Here is a 22,954-nt window from a genome sequence, read left to right as displayed (position 1 = left end):
GCCTCCTTTGCGGAAAAACTATAAATATAAAAAGTATCGCTATTGTAAATAATGTGAACCTATGCAGCAAAACTATTTCATTTTAGTTGCCTTAAATCAATTCTTACTAAATAAGATGGCTAAGAAGAAGCAGTTCAGCAAATTTAGACTCTGTTCAAATCTGTGAGCACGAAGTTCGGGCTCAAACTCGAGACCGGCAAGCTTATATGGCTGCACTAAGTGGCAATGGATATTTACCTCACAGTCCAAAGTAAGGTGTTTCCATCGCATATGAAAAGGCTCCTTAGCCAAACAGCAGACATTTTTTTTTACCAAACACTATTTCTCATGAAACGGACTTTAGAAGCATATCCATCATTTCTCTTGACTGCTCATTTGTTAAAAATTAAAGCAGCAACATTCATGGGAAAGTTAGAAAATTAATGAAGCAGTAAGTGATGTTCTGACTCCAAAATGATATCTGGAGGCACTCCTCTGTCTCCTAAGAAAAACAGTGCCCAGAAATGTATTACATAGTCAAGGTAGGTTTGGGATAGAATGAAGACATGGAAAGTACCTTTTTCTTTTTCGCTGTATCTGCTTATATTACTGTTGTCACTGTACAAAGGCCCTGCGGTGGCATGGGGCTTGCAGCTATGATACTGTGCATTGAGTGTATTGACTGTTATATGAATCAGATGCAGCAGGACCTTGCTGACGTCACAGTCTCGGTACGGATACTGCTCGGTAAAATGGAGGGAGAAAAATATGAATGGTTAGTTTGAAGGGTACGTTTCCACTTGATCTTGCTAGATAGTTTTCTCAGTATTTCTCTGGGATGAAAAGAAATATACAGAAAATCAAAACCACAAATGCTTATCATGGCCTTATTTTGACAAAGGATACTATTCCCTTGTCAAAGGTGTCTCTTGCACTAAACCGTGGATGGCAACACAGGCCAGTTCGTTGTTACAATTCCTTTCAAGAAAATTAGCTGGAGAATAGTAAGGTGGCTACCAGAGGGAAAGGGGGTGCGAAGGAGGTGGAAGAGGGTCAAGGTGGTCAAATATATGGTGCCAGGAGGAGATCTGACTTTGGATGGTGAATGCACAATGCAATATACAGATGATGTATTATAGAATGGTACACTTGAAACCTGTATAATTTTATTAACCAATGTCACCCCAATAAATTTAATAAAATTTTTAAAAAGAAAATTATCTGGCAGAAACATTTGGTATATGAATACAATTTTACATATTTTCCTTGTTTTCTGACATAACAATTAATATACAGATAAAATAGGAGATCCTAAGCATCAATAGAAGTTTTGATGAATGTCCTACAATTCATCATTTTTTCTTTCAACATTTTCAAGAGTATACACTGGCGTGGCCTCCATTTCTATTTTCATTCCAATAGCTCTTTGCTTCTCAACCTAATTGCACAATATAACTCTTTTTCTGAAGGTCAAATTATAATCGCACAAAATTCTCAACATAGGTCTACTACATGTTCTCCTTGCTAAGAGAATCATTCCACCCCAAAAAGGAGTAACTACAGCAACTGACCTTGTAAAGGATGACCAGCAAGGCCTTTAACCACATCTGCCGGATGTGAGGTTTTAGGGACCAGAGGGAACAACGAGGTGGCTGTTGGAAATAATGCCGTAGTTGGGGACAAGAGCAGTATTTGAGCACCTGAACCACCAAGGGGAGAAGGTGTTTTCCCAAGTTAATGTTATAGTCCATTACCTGAAATAGGACAGAAAGGAATAACTGACGGAAAAATATAAAGAACGCCTATAAGCCAAAAGGAAACATTTGAACCATCAAAACACAGGCAAAATATTTAACAGGCATCTCACAAAATATTAATAGTAATGGCCGGTACACATAAAGGGGGAAAGTCCAAACTCACAAGAAATTAAAAAAAAAAAAACCATGTGTATATTAAAACAGTTTTAATCTATTCAATTATTTAATTATCTATTTTGTTTATCTAATTATCTATTGAAAATGACATTTTATCTGTTAAAATGTCCAATTAAACTATTACCTGGAATGAAACTTAGAATCAATCCAAACACCTAGTGCTGGAAATCATGTGGGGAAATGGACATCCTCAGACACCGCTGACAAGAGTATTATTCAATACAACCTTTCAGGAGAGCAATCTAGCAACATGTATTCAGAAGTAAGAAAAAGCACATAGCCCTTATACAGCAATTAGATACAGCCTAAGGAAATAATCAGACAAGAGCTCCAAGATGGATGAATACAGTTATCCAGCATTATAGCCACCCAAATTGAAAACAACCTCCATAGTCAACAATATGGGTTTAGTTCAATAAAAGATTGCTTTTATTACAGCAGATTACTACGTAGCCATTAAATAGTATACGATACAAATTTATTTACACTATGTGAACTTCATAATATATTTTAGGTTTTAAGAAGGTTATATATACATGTATCAATATGTATACCATGATCCCATTATTTAAAATGTACATGCATATACATACACAGATGTATGTATATGTATATGATGTATGCATGCATGTATGTGCATACGTTATAAATTTGGAGCTAGTGATATACACCAAAATGTCAGTAAGTTATTTTTGTCCTAGGTTTTCTAGAGATTTGTATTTTAACTTATTGCTTATATTTCTAAAATGAATATGTATAACGTTGATTTAGAAAGAGAGAAGTGCGGGATGAAGAAAGGAAGGAGGGAGGGAGGGTTTGGTGTCTGAAATGGTGTATCCTCTCTTCTTAATAGATAGTTGAGTGTTTGTGGTGATCCATCTAGCAATCAGCGAGCGACAACTACATACGTATGGCTTCCCACCTGGCTTTATTTTACACTTTATTTGAGCTGACTGATAACAGCTACCATCACTAAGTCCCTGCCATGAGACAGGCACCGGGTAAGGTGCTTTGCAATACGTTGTCTCTGATCTTTCTTTAAAAATCTGTTACTAGTGAGCAAACAAGGAGAGAATGCCTAAGGCCATAACAGTTCATGACCGTGGCAGAGCTGAAATTCATATCCAGATCTCTCTAGACCCAGGTCCTATGCCCTTTGCAGACTGGGGCAACTTTCCTGGAGGGTCAGGTTCATAGCACTGGTCAAAGGAGGCACACATATGCCCCACGATCCATTAGTTCTGCTCCTGGATCCACATCCCAAAGGAATTCTCACATTGGTGGATCAGGTGCATGTACAAGGATGTTCACAGCTGAGCTGTCTGGGGTAGTGAGGAGTTGGCAGCAATGTAAGTGTCCATCGCTGGGGGAATGGAGAAAGCCTGGTAGATGCACACCATGGTATAGGACACAGCAGTTAGGAGGAGCAGACAAACATGGAAAAGCTACTGATGATAATGGGACATGAAGTAAGTTATGATTCACTCAACTCCACTTGAAGCCAAAATGAAAAAGGATAAAAAAAGAAAAAAACACCCACAAACAAAAACCCCACATTCCCTCATTGTTCAAAGGGCAGAGTTTCAGTGTCAGATGATGACAAAGTCTGGAGATGCAGAGCGGTGATGATTACATAACAATGTGAATATCCTTAATGCTACCGAAATGTACACTGAGAAATGGTTAAAAAGGTAAATTTTATGTTATGTTTATTTTAACACACACACACACACACACACACAATCCCAAACTCCCTCTGTGACTTCAAGCTGCCGGGTCTTACTCATCTTTATATTCCCCTCCACACAGCCCTGCCTAATAAAGTAACTTGTACAAACCTCTCCACTCAACCAGTGCTGGCTAAATACAATTTAATTACTTGCTTCTTCTAAGAGCCTAACGGTATGACTTCTGAAAGCTGTTAATTCCACTTACTTGGGCAATTCCTGCAATAAACGCATTAAAGCACGTTGACAGGCGCATTTTTTGAGGTGCGATCATGAAGCAGCCCTCTTGCTGGTCGTAGCCGAGCAAGACGTACAGGTGCCGCTTGACCGTGTTGAATGCCTTCGCACTGCTGATGTCTGACTCGGCGCTGCTCTCATCCTTGGCCATGAACTTCATGAGCACGGTAATCAGCTGGTGGACTGTCTGGTGGTCGATCCCAGCGTCTTCTGGGAGCAGGTCCTTGATGGTGTTATCATTCTCAGGGGACTGTTGTCCTGTCAGTGAAAGGCAGGCCATCAGGGGGGGCTCCTGCACACGTAGGCTCACACTAAAACCTCACGTATTGGTAAGGCACCATTCTTGCTTTTGCCACTGAATAGTTAGTTCAAGGTTCTGGTCTAGACCAACTTAAAGGCACAGTATGGCCTACTAAGCAAAGCATTAGTCCATGGGGGGACGTTATTAGGTCCACCAATAACCAAATAACATGAGAGTAATAAGGGAGGGGAAATAAAAATAAGGCATTACAAAGCTAGGTTATGTTCGAACAGCAAGACAAATACCTAAATAAACTTTGAATTTAGGGAATTTTTAAATATCTTGCCAGATTTTTATCCTCAGTGATTATAAAAAAGAGAGAAGTTTCCCTTCCAGTTTTGGAAAATAAGCATGTAAGAATAACCACAAAAATAATATTCTAATATCCACTGAATTTTGTTTATTATCTCAATTCAGGTATGTTCATAAATCAGCTGGTTAAAAAAAAAAGGTTTCTTTTTCAAATCCTGAGATATTATCAGTGTAGCTTTTGAATGACACAGTCAAAATTATAAATAGCAAATTATAAGCCCTGCTGTATGTAATGAGAAACATATGGGGGGCGGAGCGTAGACAGAAAGAAAGCATGAACTTTCAAAAACAGAAAAAAGCAGCACATGAAGGTGAGCTGAAAGTTCACAAGGAAAGAAAAAAATACCTTAGCCCTTGACTTACTCTTAACTTAATAAATAATTATATCTGAGATTCTCCCTGACATTGACTTTCTCTGCTATTTTTCAAAGTCAGAAATTATACCCTGTCTCCCTTGTTTGTCTGCCTCTTCTGATCTGGTTTAGTGCAGGACGTTTGGGGAAGGAAGAGTGAGGTTGGCTCATCTATGTTTATGTTTGGGGGCTTATTTAAAATAACCTTTGCATTTTCGTCCCTCCTTTGACAAGCAGCATCAGAATTTCTGACTTGAAAACCGTTTTTGCCTGGTGGGTTAGGTAAGTATACACACCAGCATTCTCCTCACTCATCCCGCAAAAAAAGTTCTGCTCATGATGAGTAGCTTTGATTCCAAATCATTATGAGCCAAACTTTGGTCACATTCATTGTAATTATGGTATAAAGGATATAACAAAGAGCTAAGTAGTCACTTATACCCATGAACCCCTCAACTAATGCGTCAAAATATCAATCTTCCAGGACACAAGCAAGAGAAGCAAGATAGAACACATGTTTCTGGGGACTGTGAAAATCAGCTGTCTCAAGCCCAGACACTTTTCTGTGGAGCAGTGGCACGCAGACAACGTCAAGTTCAGAATTTACTAGGTTACAACGACACAGAAGGTAGCAGCAAGCTAGGTTGTCCCGTGTGCCACAGATGATCAGAAGAATGTTGGTCTGTTCAAAAGTGACACACTAAGAAGGGATAGTTGACAATGAGTGAAAAGGCAGTGAAATCAGGTAAGTCTAAGAAATTATAACATAGGCGAAAGCATCTGACAAACTTCAGCATGACCCTAGGACACTAGCATTTTCTGTCTCATAGAGTCTGTTCATGAAGGAATAAATATGTGCAATGTACTTTAGAGAAGTTTTTACCAAAAATTATTCAAATAAAACCTAGGAATTTGTCTATGACGGCGTTTCGCATGCAGAGTGATTAACAAATTGTTAATATCATTATTCCTTAGGCATGCATCAGCCATCAGAAAAAAAACAAATTTATGTGGAACACCCTATTTTACCAAGAGGCAAGAAATGTGAAGCATTGCTGTATATTATAATTAAATTGAATGTTTGAACTAGATCAGACCAAAAGAAATACCTATGTAAATCCTCATAAAACAAAATAGAAAAAGTTTAGAAACAGTGCTTTAAAAAATAGAAAAAGTTCTTTACCACATTGAAAAATATTTAATCTTGATTATTATTTTCCTCCAAAATACTACTTTACAACTAGGAGGTTTTGCTCTGGGCAAGTTGGGGCCAAGCATGTGACAAATGTGAGACTCTAAGTTCCTGGGAGGGTTCAGTGTTATTGTGGCAGCACATGATGGCTGCTGCAATATAGCTTCCTCCCTCCATTTGTTTTAGCTCTGAGGGGCAAGACTTAAGACAGCACGAATCACTCAGTCCTGCTCAGCCACTTCCAAGTCCAAACTGGCCTGGCTCCAAAGCACCAAAGTTAAAATGGAACCCAGCAGGGTTTGAGAAGTTGTACCTTTGTTTTATAGCCCTGCAAATCTAGGGACCTCACTACAGAAGAAAGGGAACTCTGGACTCGGCCCAACTCGCACACCAGCTCCCGATTTCATTCGATCCCACCCAATTCAGGTCTAGACTTCGCCTTCAAATATTTCAAAACTCTTCTTCCCATTGCAAGCAGATAGTCATTTTAAAAGCATGTAACCTTAACTTTCCCCATCAAATCATATTTTCCCAATGACTAAGTATCATTTCACAAAGGCCCTAGCCTCGTTTTACATTCATCTTTTTTGATCCTGTGTGCTTTAGCTTTTAAAAAGTTTGCTGTTCGTACTTTGCTTTCTCTGAATAGCCAGGAATGCATGATCTTTAATAACCCATTAAATGTACTGAAAATAGTTCGTGAGACCTTTTATGTAAAATGAAAAACAAAAACCTCTTTTCGTTCCTATCATGTATCCCTCCAGTGGGCTTTGTAAGCGTGTGCTTTGTATATCGTCTTTCTTTAAAATACCATAGGCTTGTGACTGGTCCACTCTTCATGAAGAAAAGTTACCTTAATCAAATCTCTAAGAAAAATGAGCTTAGAATAGCTGATTTTCTTTATTGATAAAGACAACATTATTATTTTAGTTATTTATAAAGTGTACGAAATTTCTATTTTAAAACAAAATGCTTACAATATTTTCTCTAAGGTGTGACAATGAGAACACTTTTGAATTCTAGTCTATGAAATTACTATATATTTTAACTCTAGAGATTTTAACATGTTAAGAAAGTTGATTTTATCATTTCCGGAAAGAAACAGTGAAGCATCTCTATAATTATGAGGCAGAGCTATTCCTACTTTAACTTGAACATGGGTTGGGTCCATCACCACCTGTCCACAGAATGGCACAACTGATTAAAATTCCAAAACATGATACAATTTTATTGACTCAGATCATGTGAAACCAGGCAGGATCAAGATCTGCTTTTCCAGACTCATCTCCTATGTCTCCAGCCCAAGTGCTTGACATTCTTACGAGCTGGGCTACTTGTGGATCTCAGAACGTGGACAACATTTTCCCATCTTTGTGTTTTTGCTCATGGTGCTCCCTTCCCCTGGTAAGGTGGTCCTCCACCCCCACCCCCAATTTTAGCCTATGGGTCTGGTCCCCAGAAGCCATTCTTATTACATGTGCCCACCGCCCCTTGCAGCAATTGGATGTGATTCCGAAACTCTGTAAATCTCCAAAGACAAAAAAAGGAGGGAAGATGGGAAGGAGAAAGGGAAGAATGGAGGTATGTTTCCTTCCGCATTTCCAAACTCTCATGCGACAAATAACTATTATACAAGGCAGAACTTTTTATTCATTCATTTGCTTTATTTCCCCTATATGAACAGAGGCTCCTTGATGGCAAGTACTATGTCTTCTTCATTTTTATATTCTTCACAGCATATGAGTGTGGGGCAGTGTGACATACAGTGGATGCCATTATTCATAAAAGTCTAAGTGTACTGAATTCAAATAAATATGTCAGACTTTGTCTTCTAGCTAGGAGAAAGACTAATGAAGTCCCCCAACAGCAAGGAAGTGGCTAGGGAAATAAGGAACATTTCTCTGTGTAAATCAACTCACTGAAAAAAGGACTAGTTAATGGGACCTCTGTCAAACCAACAAGTGATAATTATGTAGGCAGAGGAAGAAAGGGGCCCTCTTAGTCTGGATTTGGTCCCGGGAAGCCAACAACCAAGCACGGTAAACGAGGTGGCATTAAGGCGGTAGTTCTAGTTACCTTGCCTCGTAGGTCTCCCCAGCTCATTCACTTAAACCTTCGTTCACAGCAGTTGCGTTGTGTGTGCACACAGCCACAGAAGGGCTGTAAAGCTGGGGCCAGTGACCAACTCCATGCTCTTCCTGCCCTGCATCCTATCACCGGCGGTTACATCCCGTCCACCAGTCCAGACCTAGCTGAAAAGCACCTGTCCACAGACCTTCCCTGGTGCCACCAGCTCTACTCCCATTGCATATGATGTGACCCATCCTGTAGTACCATCACGTTCACTCTAGTGGGAATTTACTTATGTGCATACTTCTCTCTCTTACTTGACTATAAGCAAGTTGAGAGTATAAAAATTTCTGATGAATCTTTGCATTCTTCGTATTTCCAACTACACCAGGTGCCCAATAAATGTTTGTTCAATAGAAAATGTCATTTCCCAAAACTATCATTTCAAACAAGGGCATTCCTATAAAAACAACTGTACTCTGATTTATTAGAGTATAATGATCAATAGGCATTTTGAAGTTAGTGAAGATATGAATTGCAAACCATCTCTAGAAAGAGAGCCTAAAGAGAAGCAATTTGGAAGTCTAGGCTGGCACACTAAGAGGAAGGCAGGAAAGGTCAATACAAGGTTTACCAATGCTACCTAGCACTGGGTACCTAGCACTGAGCACCTAGCACCGGGAACCTAGCCCCTAACACTGGGCACCTAGCACTGGGTAGCTAGCATTGGGCACCTAGCACCGGGCACCTAGCACTGGATACCTAGCATTGGGTAGCTAGCACTGGGCACCTAGCACTGGGCACCGAGCACCAGGCACCTAGCACCAGGCACCTAGCACTGGATACCTAGCATTGGGTAGCTAGCATTGGGCACCTAGCACTGGGCACCTAGCACTGGGCACTGAGCACTGGGCACTGAGTACCAGGCACCTAGCACCGGGCACCTACCACTGAATACCTAGCATTGGGTACCTTCTCTTGTTGATACAAATTCAGATCAAGAAATCTCAAGATTTCTCTGTAAGCTAGAGTAGAATATCCATGTCCCTTTAGGGATTAGGATAGCTCTAGACCAATCTCTAGGTTCTAACTGGAAAGGTCCTTTGGTCTGGACGTTCATGGGCTTCAGCCACACTGTAGCAGACCTGGATACCCAGGTCAGCTCCATAACCAGACTGGTGTGCTCGTGTCCCACGGGGCAGGAATACCAAAGACCAATTCATCCAGAGGAAGCTGTAGCGGAAAGAGAGCAAATGAAATCTGCTGGACTCAGGTTATCCGTTCTGTGCCTAACCAGTTAGTTATACGTGACCTGCAGCAAATCATCTCAGTAGAATTTCTTGATCCCTCAGGACCTCAGTTTTCCTGTCTGTATATATAGTGAAAAAAATATTACTTTAGCTACATCCAGAGTTGTGAAACTGAAATTAGATGATTTGCATAACAACCCTCTTTAAAGAGGTACTATACATATATGAAGTATTATTATTATTATTAACCTACTATTGTTTATTTATTCTGGGGGATGAGGAACAAGGTATAATTAAGCTCCCTGTGATCACATGGGGTTGATACCATCTCTTCAGCATTGTGCTATTATAGCATACCGTAACTGTTGCATTATACTCAATTAATATTCAAGAGGTATTCTGAATCATTAAAGAAAAGAATTCATGGTTCTCACAGCAGCAGTGAAAATACACCTTATGTCTAATTACAGTTATACCGATTTCAGACTAGCAGATGAGAGTGTGTATTTCATCAATTAGGATTAAATAAAGGTGCTGAGCTCCTATTAGCACTTGCCACACATGCCTTGCAAGAGAGATGAAGACATCTGGGCTTGGGATCCAGATCTGCTACCAACAAGCTTGTGACACTTACTCCTTTCTGGGAACCTCCGTGTCCTCTTCTATAAAATGAGACTGTTAACATATTTCTAATGTCTCAGCTATAGCACTCTATGTATTTTAGGTATCTGCACGAGGCCCTTCATTTGACTCACAAAAGTCACAGAGGAATGCCCCTCTTCACTAGCCTTGCAGAGTATATACTTTCTATACAAGTGTATTTCTGTTGCAAAATTCGCTGTGCATGCTAAGATCAGAGGCATAAACTGTAAATCCAGTGCCAAGAAGTTCAGCGTAAACAACAATTAAAATAAGTCTGCTTTACTTCAATAAGAGGTCTGGCAACGGAGGAGCTCATTACCCGCACTGAACAAAAGTATATTTAAGTAGCAAGTTCTTAAGTTTCCATGGAATTACTATCTGAAAACATCCTGCACAGTCTTCTGATTATCCTGGCACATCTTTGTTCCAAGTTGAAACATTCAGTGTCTAGTAAATAATAATGCAAAAATGGAAACTAGTTTGAAATTGTCACACAACCAATGTATAAGTTTCCAAATCTAAGCAAGTTTTGCTCATGGTGGTGTCCTGTAAATTATCTTTATATTTAATATAGACAATGCTATTATCTGCCTCTTTTCCATCTGGTCACTTTTGGTGGGACAATTAGATGCCTGAAGGCTTTTCTTAAAGTCCACGTAAAGTCCACGTTTTCCGAAAGAGATGTGAGAGGATTTCTTGGTTGGATTATTACTATGGGTAATCGTAATTACGAACTAGGTTTCCAATTAAGCCTTAAGACAAAAAGAAAAGAGGAAGATAGCTTGTAAAATTGCGTAAGACGAATATCAAAAAGCCCTAAGTGCCCAGGGGAACTGGATGGATCTCATATTTGCAATGAGCTCAGGGTCAGAAGTTCTTATTTGCATTCTTTCTTTCATCTCAGCACAGTTAAGGCACAAGTGATGTGTAAAAAAAGGTAGAGAGATTCTGCCAAGTGTTTGTTACTCCTTGTCTCATCCATTTTAAAAGAGAAAATACACTCCGGCCAACATGTGCCATCTGCTATCATAATCTTGGCATGCTCTCTCTCTTTGCTGCCTCTTTCTAGGGTCATTTTTATAACACATAACACACGACTGTGTGTTGTAACAGTCTCCTTACTTGAAATTTTCCTTCTGAGACAGTTCTGAAAAGTTTATCTTAGGGCCGGCCTGGTGGCTCAGGCGGTTAGAGCTCCGTGCTCCTAACTCCGAAGGCTGCTGGTTCGATTCCCACATGGGCCAGTGGGCTCTCAACCACAAGGTTGCCAGTTCAATTCCTCGACTCCCGCAAGGAATGGTGGGCAGCGCCCCCTGCAACTAAAATTGAACACGGCACCTTGAGCTGAGCTGCCACTGAGCTCCCAGATGGCTCAGTTGGTTGGAGCGTGTCTTCTCAAGGTTGCCGGTTCGACTCCCGCAAGGGATGGTGGGCTGCGCCCCCTGCAACTAGCAAAGGCAACTGGACCTGGAGCTGAGCTGCGCCCTCCACAACTAAGACTGAAAGAACAACAACTTGAAGCTGAACAGAACCCTCCACAACTAAGATTGAAAGGTCAACAACTTGACTTGGAGAAAAGTCCTGGAAGTGCACACTGTTCCCCAATAAAGTCCTGTTCCCCTTCCCCAATAAAATCTTTAAAAAAAAAAAGTTTATCTTAAAGCTATTCTTAGAAAATAATAATAGAAAAACTGAATGTTCTATAGCTTGATGCATAGGTGATAGTTACCAAGCTTGTTTTTGACAAATAAGCAGGTACTGAGAACCTTCATCGTTTTCACAATGAGTCGTGGCCCATATGTGTAAATGTAATTTACAGTCGTAATAGCCTTGCCAGTGTTCCTCCAACCCTTGGGATACTTCATGATAAACTGTACCCTATCATGAAGCATCAAACAATAGGGACACTGCACCAAGCTGAATATGATCCTCCAAATAACGGAAACCCTCCTTCTGCTGAGAGACAGAAATGCATGTAGAGTTGCAAAGAATCAGGAATGGCTAAGGGGATGAATGAATGACGGTGGTTCAAATGTATATATAACCTTTGAAAATGCAAATGAAATGTACGTTTTCCTATAGCAGATATATATGAACGTAATATTTCTATGTGTAAGTACACATACAAATATAAGTACTGGGTATAGTTCTAGTCATATTGGCTCTCTGGGGAAAAGTGCGTACTCAGGTAACATGATGCTTCTTACTGGACCAAAAGTTAATGGGATCAACAGTCATCTGCCAGTGTTAAGATGAAAAGACCTGCTATGTCAAGGGCTCAAATGCTTGAGCATCTGGGGTGAGACCCTTCAAGTTTACAAATCCTACGTGTATCACTCTGGTCCAGTTAGAGACACCGCGTTCTTTACCTTGTCCACCTCTGATAGACACTTGCACACGGCCCTTCAAGTCAGAAGTACCCACCTGGCGTCTGTTCAGGTGTCCCACCGAGAGCTGGAGCAGACTGCTCATGCCTGGTCAACCTCACAGCTTAAAAATCAACAACAACTCTATTTAAATAAGCATTAAAAACAACCTGACCCTAGAAAATACACTCAGTGCTAACTGCATTGGACAGTAGGGGCAAGTTTAGTTTTCCTAGTTTTAATGAACATCACATAAAAGATGCTTACATCACAAACATTGTGTGGTTTTCTTTGCATCTCAAAACATTCTTCAATGTTACTTTAATTCTTCATCTTCAAAACTATCATGTGAATCAATTAACAAGAAATAACAATAAATAAACTTTATGTCTCAAACTGATCAGTTAGGTTCCAAAAGAGCTGGGAAATTCTTATAGGAATTGTAATTTATTTGATCTAAGTTTTGGTTTCCAGGAGTTGATGAAGTTTCACCTGGGGCCTTGCATTACTACAGGATATTCTTAAATGGCCACCTGTTATTATAATATTATCTTTGCTCTCTGAAACACTGGACTATTGATTGTTTAAAGGGCTTTCATTGATTCTTCCAAAGTTCAAAACATCACATTTCCATAGCTTGTAAAAAAAAATTGAGAAAAATGCAATAAATAAAATCAAATCATATTTATGATTAAAAATGGTTATGTTACATAAAGCTGTCTTCTAATAAATGCCAATGAAAACACAAACTTTTCAGCTTCTGACAGGATAAGAAATATGTTTTATGGTGTTATTTTATTAACTTTGTAACAGTTATTTAAAATTAAATCATTTAATACATTTTACAAGTTAGTAATATATTTAAATATACCCAATCACTAATATCATGATTTAGTTACGAATTTTTAATTATGCCTCATTCATGGGCGATTGCTAATCATTAGAGTTCATCTAGTCATTTGGAAAGTTAAGGAAAACTTCGTCCTCTTTAAAAAGTGCAGTATAAAGAAAGACCTTTAGAAAACAAGAATGTGTGGTCTTTCTTTTTGAGTTGGCAAAGAAGCTTGTTTTTATTTTAAGTTCTCTGGTAAAGTTGGGCAGAAATTCAACTTCTCCTCAGCTTGATCGTTCCTTTTCAAAAGCAACCAGTATTATTGGTGTGTGTGGGAACTTGTTTGTCTGCCTCTATCATGCATTAAATGAAAATGCAGTCCAGATACACTACTTCTTTAGCTGCCAAGGGTCTTGACAAAGTCTTATCCAGGAAACTCTGGATAAGTTATAAGGTTGATGCAAACCTTCACATTCTAGACTTAGGAGCAAATGCTTCTACTTTCATGCCAAGCATCAGTGGATTTGCTGCCTTCTACGTTTCAAAACAATCTACTACTGGATCGAGGCTTTGCTCTGCTTTACCCACAAACTGGAAAAAGCCACCCAGGGCATTAACACCTCTGGGGTGACCCTCTAGGGAATCTGAAGGTCAAACCTGCTGAATGAACTCAGTTTGCTAAATATGCTACTTTCTGCAAACACTCAACAAGACAAGTCAGCCTCAGAAAGACATTCAACAGATTTAAAGGAAGGATGGAAGAAGGTACTCAACGGATTTTGGAGGTGAGGGTCTCAGGGAGGGAGAGCGCCCTCTTAGACTCCGCAGGCCCTTTCACACTGTCTCTCAGGGAACGCACGCTCTTCTGGCGGTTCCTGGCAAAACGGGCCCTCTTGATCTTCCACAGGGCGGTGTCACTGAGGTTGCCAACATTGGTTCTTACAGCAGTGATAGCTTTGTAAAAGGAATTAGAGGGCATTATTTTCCTTCACTGGCTGTTACATAACTAGTTTGAAACAACCATCTGTGTATATTTGCAGTATTAAAACCATCTTTCTGTAGTACATATATAAAATGGGATATTACTCAGCCATAAGAAAAGATGAAAAACTGCCATTTGCAACAACATGGATGGATCTTGAGGCTATTATGCTAAGTGAAATAAGTCAGACAAAAAAGTGGAGCACCATATGATTTCACTCATATGTGGGATATAAAACTGAAAGCAACAAACGAACAAGACAAAAAGTCATAGACACAGATAATAGTTTAGTGGTTACCAGAGGGAAAGCAGGGGAGAGAGAGGTAGAAAAAGGTAATGGGGGTCAAATATATGGTGATGGAAGGAGAACTGATTCTGGGTGGTGAACACATAATGCAATACACAGATGATGTATTATAGAATTATACACTTGAAACCTATAATTTTATTAACCAATATCACCCCAATAAGTTTAATTTTAAAAATAATAAAGGAATAATTTTAAAAATCTTTCATGGATACACAACTCCTTCATCAATCTCCCTTGATGGTAAGTCTTATACTAAAAAATCATGACTATTGCCTACCATGACTATCACCTATTATTTTTGTTTAGACCAGGGGTGTCCAAACTTTTTTCAACGTTTTTCACCAAGGACCATATGTGGTAAAATACACAAACAGCCCAGCCACTCACTCGAGGTGAAGTACGTATTGCCTCACCTGGTTTATTTAAGTAAACTAAATATATTTTTGGAATTTGCTGCGGGCCAATTAACAATGGATTTCGGGCCGCAGTCGGCCTATGGGCCGCAGTTTGGACACCCCTTTAGACCATAAGATTAAATTATCTAATTTTGTTATCGCTGGATAAACAGCTGAATGACCTAAGTCTTTTCCCCATCAATTTAGAGCTGTGGGTAACTGATTAATAAACATGCAAGAGTGAATTTGCAAGATGAAAATATATCTCACAAACTTGCTCACAAACATTATAAACATGATGATTAAATAATATCTAAGGAACACACAGTCACAAATGGTTCTCAAAGGTGCTCAGTGAAATAAGAAGAATTTTGATTTTGGAACACCAAGAAATAGTTAACCTGTGGATTACTACAACAGATATTCAACATGCATTTGATGAACTGAGTAGGTGAAATCAAGGCATCCTCCATAATGCAGAATTAAACTACACGCAGAGAGTATCATCTGCTTATCTAGCAAGCACATGAATAGGACCCGTGATTCTTTCAAGCAAGTTCTTCCTTTCACTTACTTGTAGGAAAAGGAAATTCTTTGTTACAATCCAAATGCAGCTGAGCTTCCAAGGAAAGGGTCTCAAATCTGTTGACAAAGAACTCCCAACTCAAAGCAGGAATATCTTGCTTAAGAAAATGCAAGAGTAACAGTTTGCTCAAAATCGTGGGTCGATCTTTAACCACGGTATCAAACTGGAAGTCAAGACAAAGACACAGTCCCTGGGGAAAAGGGGGGAAAAAGGGAAAGTCAGATGTAAACATCCAAGTGGCTTCAAAGCACATGCACTAATTAAGCAAAGTCGGTGAAATAAGGCAGCCTCCTCTCTCTATACTTAACAATGTAGAATGAGCCAATTGAAATCTTTTTTGATTGCAAATTTTGGTAGGAAAAAAAATACAGAAGAGAAGCTTCTCCTTATTGTAGAATATCTCTTAAATTTTGACTCAGACCTCTGAACTAAATGTATGTTATTAATTTTTTATGCATCAAATAATAACGACTTAATCCAAATACCCTCAAAGCAATGTTTATTTTTTTAATGTCTATAGTTTCTATAAGTGAAGCATACTTTCAAAGCTACATTTTAGAATACACAAGAAGATGGTTTTTCAGTTCCCTTTCAGTGCCAAATGCCAAAATTTAGAATTAAAATTTCTGAAAGAACTTTAGATTTTAGAATTCTTTTAGTAATACTAAAAGAAAATAAAGTCATCTTTTCTCCTTGGAATGTGAGTGGAACATAGGCTCTTAAAAAAAATCAAAGATGGAATGGGTTGAGCATCTATTTCTCTAGTATATGAGTCTGCCATTCCCTTTAAAAAAAAAAAAAAACTGAATGAAACTTAAAAACTGTAATTCATCCAACCATCCCATTAATTGACTCAACTCTCATCTAATGAACGCCTTCTATGTTCCAGGCCCTGAGAAGGGGTAAGACATAGAACTACCTTAATAATTTTATTAAGACCAACAGAGAAGGACTAGCCTATCCAGAGGACAACTGGGAATTTTTACAAGGGAGGGTGTGCAGCCACAGGCAGCATAACCCTGTAATTTTTCAGATCCTGCACTGTTTGCCCTTTCTTCTTAGTCTTTTTTACAAGAAGAACCCTTATACTGATTGGGAAGCAAAGTGTGCACACACACACACACACACACACACATACATACACACACACACACACAGAGTTAAGAACATGGACTGTATTATGAGTCAGACTTCAGTTTGCTCTGCCACTTACTGGCCATCTGACTCTGAAATTACTTAACCTTTCTAACCCTCAGCTTCTCCTTCTGTAAAATGGGAACACAAAAAAGGTTATTGTGGGAATTAAATGAGATAATGCCTGATAGGACACTTTCGATACACTGACCTGGAAACACAATACCTATTTGATAAATATGAGTTCTTGCCATTATTATTAGTTTTATTAATAGCAATATGATAATAAATCACGTGGCAACGTGGAAAAGCAGAAGATCAGGACTTTGGAGGTTCTAGTCTTGATTCTCCCATGAATTTACTCTGTGTCCTTTGATAGGTCACAATATTATATCTCTCTGAAACTTGGCTTCTTCAACTATAAAACAGAGGTGCAAAGTAAGATACATACACAACTCTCTCCAGGTTTCATATTTTGTGTTTCTTTGGTAGCATTTCATTTTGGTCGCATATTTAACTTCTCATGTTTTGCTTTGCTTTATATTATAATTCACCTGACTTCTCTTAGCATCTAGTCTCTAATGACAAGGGCTTCTAGCCCAGGAGCCAGCTAAATGATATAAAATAAACGAGCCTCCTTTAAAAATCTGCCACACACACACACGCGCGCACACACACATTACATAATAGTTACACCTGTCAGAAGTGATATCAGCATATGGACAATGACTGAAAACAAAGCATCAACCAATAAAAACAAGAGGTCTGTCAATCAAGTGTGGTTCTGGAATGTTTTCCCCAATTTACAAATTTCCATCATCATCCTCATCCTCCTCCTCCTCCTCCTCAGTAGTAAATGTGTTTATGTGACAAACAACTCAGTGGTTAGTAGCAGAGCAGAGTACCATCCACACACATCTGAGGGACGTCACCTGCAATGCCGGCCTCTTTATGGTGTCGAGCAGGAGACCGGCCCTGGTAGCCACTGCTGGGTTGACGTCCTCCACAGCCGTCAGGAAGCAGCAGAAGGCGTGTGCCAGCGAATACTTCAGCAGATGGTTTTTCGTCACTGAGTGAATATCCAGAAATCTACAAATTACAGCCACTTTTTCCACTGCAATGTAAAGGCAGAGAACAAAAAAAAAAAATTGACATTTATTTAGACAGTCTAAGAACTGTCCCACGGAGATAAGGGTAACTCTGGGCCCCCAACACACTGACTTTAAATACCAAAAGGAAACGCTAATGACACCTTTTCCAGCATTCTGTTTCACCTACGCAGCAGAGACCATTTCTACTCAGTGTAGTATTTTAGTGCCAGGCAGACTTGATTTAGCTCCGGGTTGTCTTTTTCCTCTTTTTTTAATGGTCTTTTCCTTTAACTTCCAGCTATATATCAAACTATTCAAAATGCCCCATGCTTATGTCTTTGCCCATTCCACGGAGGTTCTGCAGACAACACAGAGAGGTGGAAGGTACCCACCAATCCTCACTCTAGGTTCTGTACCCTCCACTCCACCCTTAGTCTATCGTGATGTGAAATGACAACCAGTCTTCCTGGGGCTACAGAGCATTTCTTCCATGACATAGATGCACCCTTACTTGATAGATTTCTAATTATTCTGCAAATCTATGTTAAATGATTCCAGCCACCCTTAAAACACAGCTTTATAAAAAGCTATAGTAGATAATAAAGCAATATAGTCCCATGCAAATAAAGATGTTTCACTTCTTTGCTTACACTGTTCCAACAGCCTACAATATTCCTTCTATTCTTTTCTGCTAATGGACATTCTACCATCCTTAAAAGAATCGGCTGTTAAAATTCTACGTGTTCTGTGAAGCCCACTCTGACTTCCTAGAGTGGCCATTTCATCCATAAACTCCTGCAAAAATACTATTCATTTACATATGGCATTTGTGTGTTCTGTATAGCTGTGCGATATATCTTCTTTTGTGATCTTGAACTATATTTATACCTTTGCAGTTTCTTAACCTCTTACATATTTGTGTTTCTTAACCTCTTACATCGATTAAATTAGGGGCTTTTGAGAGCAGGAACCCTCTCTCATACTCTTTTTTTATTGTTTCCATAGTACCTAGTACGTACAGTATTTATTCAATAAATTCACTGAAACACTTATTTTAAATATATAGTATATAAAGCATATATGTATATATGTATATATATATATATATATATATATATATATATATATATATATATATATATATATATATAAATGAAACCATCCTCGGTACTTGTGGGAAACTGGAAATAGGAAAATGAACCATTATGGACGGAATGTTTATGTCCCCCCCAAATTCATATGTTGAAGCCCTAACCCCTAATGTGATGGTATTTGGGGTGGTACCTTGGGAGATAATTAGGTGTAGATGAGGTCATGAGGGTGAGGCCCCCCATGATGGGATTTATATCCTTATAAAAATAAGAAGGGAGACTGGAGCTCTCTCTCTCTCCGCCATGTGAGGGCACAGCAAGAAGGTTACCATCTACAAGCCAGGAAGAGAGCCCTCACCGAGGTACCGAATTGGCCAGCACCTTGATCTTGGACTTCCAGCCTCCAGAACTGTTAGCAATAAAGTCCTGTTATTCAAGCCCCCCAGTCTATGGTATTCTGTCATGGCAGCCCGAGCAGACTAATATGTGAATCACTCACGGGTGTTGACTTCAAAATCAAGTCAACTACAAGTGATAAGACAGGTACAACTATAACTGAAATGTAATATAAAGAGCCATAAATGCCACTAATGGGTATACATAAAATGCTATGGGAGATCAGGGGATAAAGAAATGACTTTCCACCAAGGAAACCGAGAAAGTGGAACTCAATGGGGGCATTTGAAGGTGGTTCAATTGGAGGTAGCATTTGAACGGGACCTAGAAGGGAAGAAGGTTTCAGATGGAGAGCAGAGAATGGCCAAGACATGGATGAGGGGAAGCAGGAAGCAATGAGGACAGAGCAATGGCATGTAAAAGAAGAAGAGTGGGAAATGAAGCTGCAAACATGGGCAGCCAGACCATGGGAGGCTGTAAATGTCAGTTTAAGAAGTCTAAACTTTATTCTCTAGTTTTTATTGAAAACTCAATACAAATTTTCTTTTATTTTTTTTATTAGTTTCAGGTGTATCCCAATAAAATTTTTGAGTAGAAAACCAACATAATTAGAACTGTGATTCAGAAGATTAATCCAGCAACTATCTAATCCTTAAATTGGCATCAAAGAGCATAGTTAAATATTTATCTGCTTTATTTGGATGTAATGCCACCAAAATGTTGCCAACACCATGTCGTTTTTTGCTAGCAAATTTTACTCTGATCTTATTCCCTACCACATCATGTGCTGCCATATAAATACACCAGCCCCTGGGATTCATGGGGTATTAAAAACCAAGAACTCTTTGAGGTGGCCAGAGATTAGGGAACTGAACTCTAAAATATAATAGTTAACTCACCTGATGGAACTTCCATTTCTTTGCCCAATTTTTGAGACACTAAAATACACAGAACCACTGTGATGAGGCCATGATGGCATGCCAGCCCTGTGTGCTGCCCCCTGGGAATGGGAGTATTAACAGAGTGCAGTGACAGTGAAGAGCAGGTGGGAGGCTAAGAGAACACACCCAGGTCCCTTCCTTACCACGTTCTGCTAAGAACTTGCCGTAGGAAATTATACCCATCATGGCTCCAGACTTGGTCCCTGATGCTTCAAGGTAAGGATATACCATAACAGCAGAGCTTCTCAAAATCCATTGAATTACACAGGGAACTTCTTAAAAATGTAGATTCCTGTCCTCACCTCCTGAGACTCTGATTCAGTAGGTCTAGGATACAGCCCAATAATCTGCATTTTTAACAAACATTCCCACTTACCCTGATGCAAGTAACCTATGAGGTTCACTACACGATTGATCATATGGACCCATATGAAAGTAAATAAGGGGGCAATTAATAACTACACCTGGACAACAGGTAAACTAGACAGGATAACCCTACCTAAGGACCACTCTGCAAAATACCATTATTGCGGAAGCTCAGCTAAGCAGAACCAACCAAGAGTGCCAGCAAGCAGGACAATGCCCCTTAAAGAGAAGGGAGGGAAATGGAGGGCCAAAAAGAGATCCCACAACTGGACATCCGGTTTACGTTGTAAACCAGACAGGATTTTTAAGCTAATACAGAGGTACCTGCTTCAAATCTCATCTTCCAGTCTTTGCTGTTGAAATTGCCATTTATGATTGTCCAGAAGACGTCAGCACCATGAGGAAGTGACAAAGCGTGGAGAAGAAGGGGAACTGCCAACGAAGAGAGCTGGGAAAACTCAGATTTTACGACTCTCCACAGGCTGGAAATCAAAAGGAAGCAAAGTGGTTACAGGTAGGATAACCTTTCTAGAAAGAAAAGACTATTCTCTTAATTTAGAAGAAGTGTAGTTAACGGGTGGCTGGTAGGCATGCTCTCAGTGAAATTAGATTCATCCACAAAACTAGAATCCTCAGATAAACTTTTCCTATGCTGTGTTCTGTTCTTGTTTTTTTAAAGTAACTACTTTTAGGTAACAACATAGAAAAAACACTTACCACTTAACATTACATTTTTAACATAAACATTTTTAATTGTATATTATAAATTCAGATATATAAATGAACAATGACTGCCAAATAACATACAAAATTGATATTAGTTTTGCTAAAATTATGACGTGATAGTGACTTAAACATTTTTTTTCTTATGCTGAACATCTGGGACTTTTTGTTGGCTTTGCCTGCCCAGCAGCCTTTTCCTCTTCTTCTAGCAAAGAACAACTCTTTGTCTACTAAGAATAGCCTCTTCAACTGGCAGGGCTGTCGATCATGGGTCCCCCCTCGTTTTCCTATCATGAGAGCACAAAGCCCAGGCTGATCAAAGCTCTTCAATGCCACGAATAGAGCGATCGGTCTAGGGGTGGGCATATGACCTAGAATGCCGGAATCCTTTGTCCAGGTATTGCTTTGGACTCTGAGAGAGGGAAGAGCTCTCTCCTAAAACCTCAGCAATGAAGTACAATGCTGGTCTAGAGCTGCCAGTGACCCTCTTTTCTATGCCACAGGGACAGCGTGCAGAGAAGTCAATACAGATGCAGTGGGGCTAAGTAATGGGTAGGGAGGGAGGGGAGAGGGGGAAGAATGGGTGAGAGGGAGGGAGGAAGGGGAAAGTAGGGAGAGAGGGAGGGAGGGGGAGAGAGAGAGAACCCTGGTAACATCTTATGAGTACTAGCCACGCCTAAAACCAGACCACTGCTGCTCAAAGATGTACTTTAGCAAGTTTAGTTAAGTCCCTATCAATTTCTACCAGAAAAATTCTGAATATATATTTTATTAATAATATAGTACTGGTTTCCAATTTTTTATTAATTATTTAAAGTATGTCTTTTCCTTTTTGTTGTTGTGTTTTCTATTTGGTTCCAGAGTTAATATCAAAATCAAAACTATTTGTGGGGGGAGGCCGGTTAGCTCCGTTGGTTATAATGCGGTGCTCTTAACAACAAGGTTGCCGGTTCGATCCCCGCATGGGCCACTGTGAGCTGCACCCGCCACAACTAGATTGAAACAACTACTTGACTTGGAGCTGATGGGTCCTGGAAAAATACATTTAAGTAAATTTTTTTAAAAAAGGTTAAAAAACTATTTGTGACTTTCAAAAACTTTTAATGCACCACCAGGAGACTGAGGAGTGACACATTATCTCTATTTTACAGAGAGTCCGCTGAGGTACAACTCAGGGGAGCTGCTTGTTTCTCAGAAGACACACTAGAGCTATGGAAGGAAAAGGAACAATTCTGAAACACTGCATGCTTCATCCAAGCAGTGGCTATCAGACAAATATGGACCTAATCCCAACCTGCCATTAATTTGCTGTGTAACCAAGTGTAAATTCCTTAACTTCTCTGAACTTGCTCTTCCTCCCAATGCTGGCTGCCTTCAATGAGATGATTCATAGTGCTTGACACATAGTAGGTAGTCAAAAACCTCACTACTGTTACCATTGGGAGGCTAAGATGGTGATGCTTCCAGAACACAACAGGCTCTACAGAGAATGCAAAGGAAAAAGAAGACATAAGCCACGCCCCCCTCGTGGAACTTTCAATTTAGTTGAAGGAAGCGAACCATATAGAGCATTGCTAAAAACCATGCCGGTGACAAAAATCCCAGGACTTGGCCAGTTTCATACATATGGTTTTCCCAGGGCCCTACGCAGCTTTGTTTGAAAAAAGGAAGGAAAAACGTCCTTTCTTCAGATCCTTCATTGTCCATCATGGTTTTTGTGTAGGGTCATACTTTGAGGAAAAAA

At 39.5% G+C, this 22,954-nt stretch overlaps 1 protein-coding gene across 17 annotated transcripts in view; it reads right to left on the bottom strand.

Moving 5' to 3' along the window:
• The window catches only part of UNC79 (unc-79 subunit of NALCN channel complex), a 233,386-nt gene that overhangs the window by 77,735 nt on the left and 132,697 nt on the right, over window positions 1–22,954 (bottom strand). For 14 of the 17 annotated variants that reach the window (XM_019745590.3, XM_074327017.2, XM_019745539.3 and 11 more), the window contains 8 exons: window positions 20,812–20,969; window positions 17,535–17,716; window positions 15,457–15,658; window positions 13,970–14,149; window positions 12,422–12,487; window positions 3,849–4,135; window positions 1,551–1,733; window positions 557–719 (listed from right to left, as the gene is read on the bottom strand). In XM_019745590.3, coding sequence (XP_019601149.3) covers window positions 557–719; window positions 1,551–1,733; window positions 3,849–4,135; window positions 12,422–12,487; window positions 13,970–14,149; window positions 15,457–15,658; window positions 17,535–17,716; window positions 20,812–20,969 — 1,421 coding nt within the window. The remainder of the gene's footprint in view (window positions 1–556; window positions 720–1,550; window positions 1,734–3,848; window positions 4,136–12,421; window positions 12,488–13,969; window positions 14,150–15,456; window positions 15,659–17,534; window positions 17,717–20,811; window positions 20,970–22,954) is intronic. The other 3 variants (XM_074327013.2, XM_074327015.2, XM_074327010.2) reach the window with 1 other exon arrangement.

The sequence above is a fragment of the Rhinolophus sinicus genome, chromosome 3 (genome assembly GCF_057876585.1).
Source record: "Rhinolophus sinicus isolate RSI-liver-muscle chromosome 3, RSI-T2T, whole genome shotgun sequence".
NCBI lineage: Eukaryota > Metazoa > Chordata > Mammalia > Chiroptera > Rhinolophidae > Rhinolophus > Rhinolophus sinicus.
Note: the sequence above shows the minus strand (reverse complement) of the source record. Positions and strands in the feature narration are given on the sequence as shown.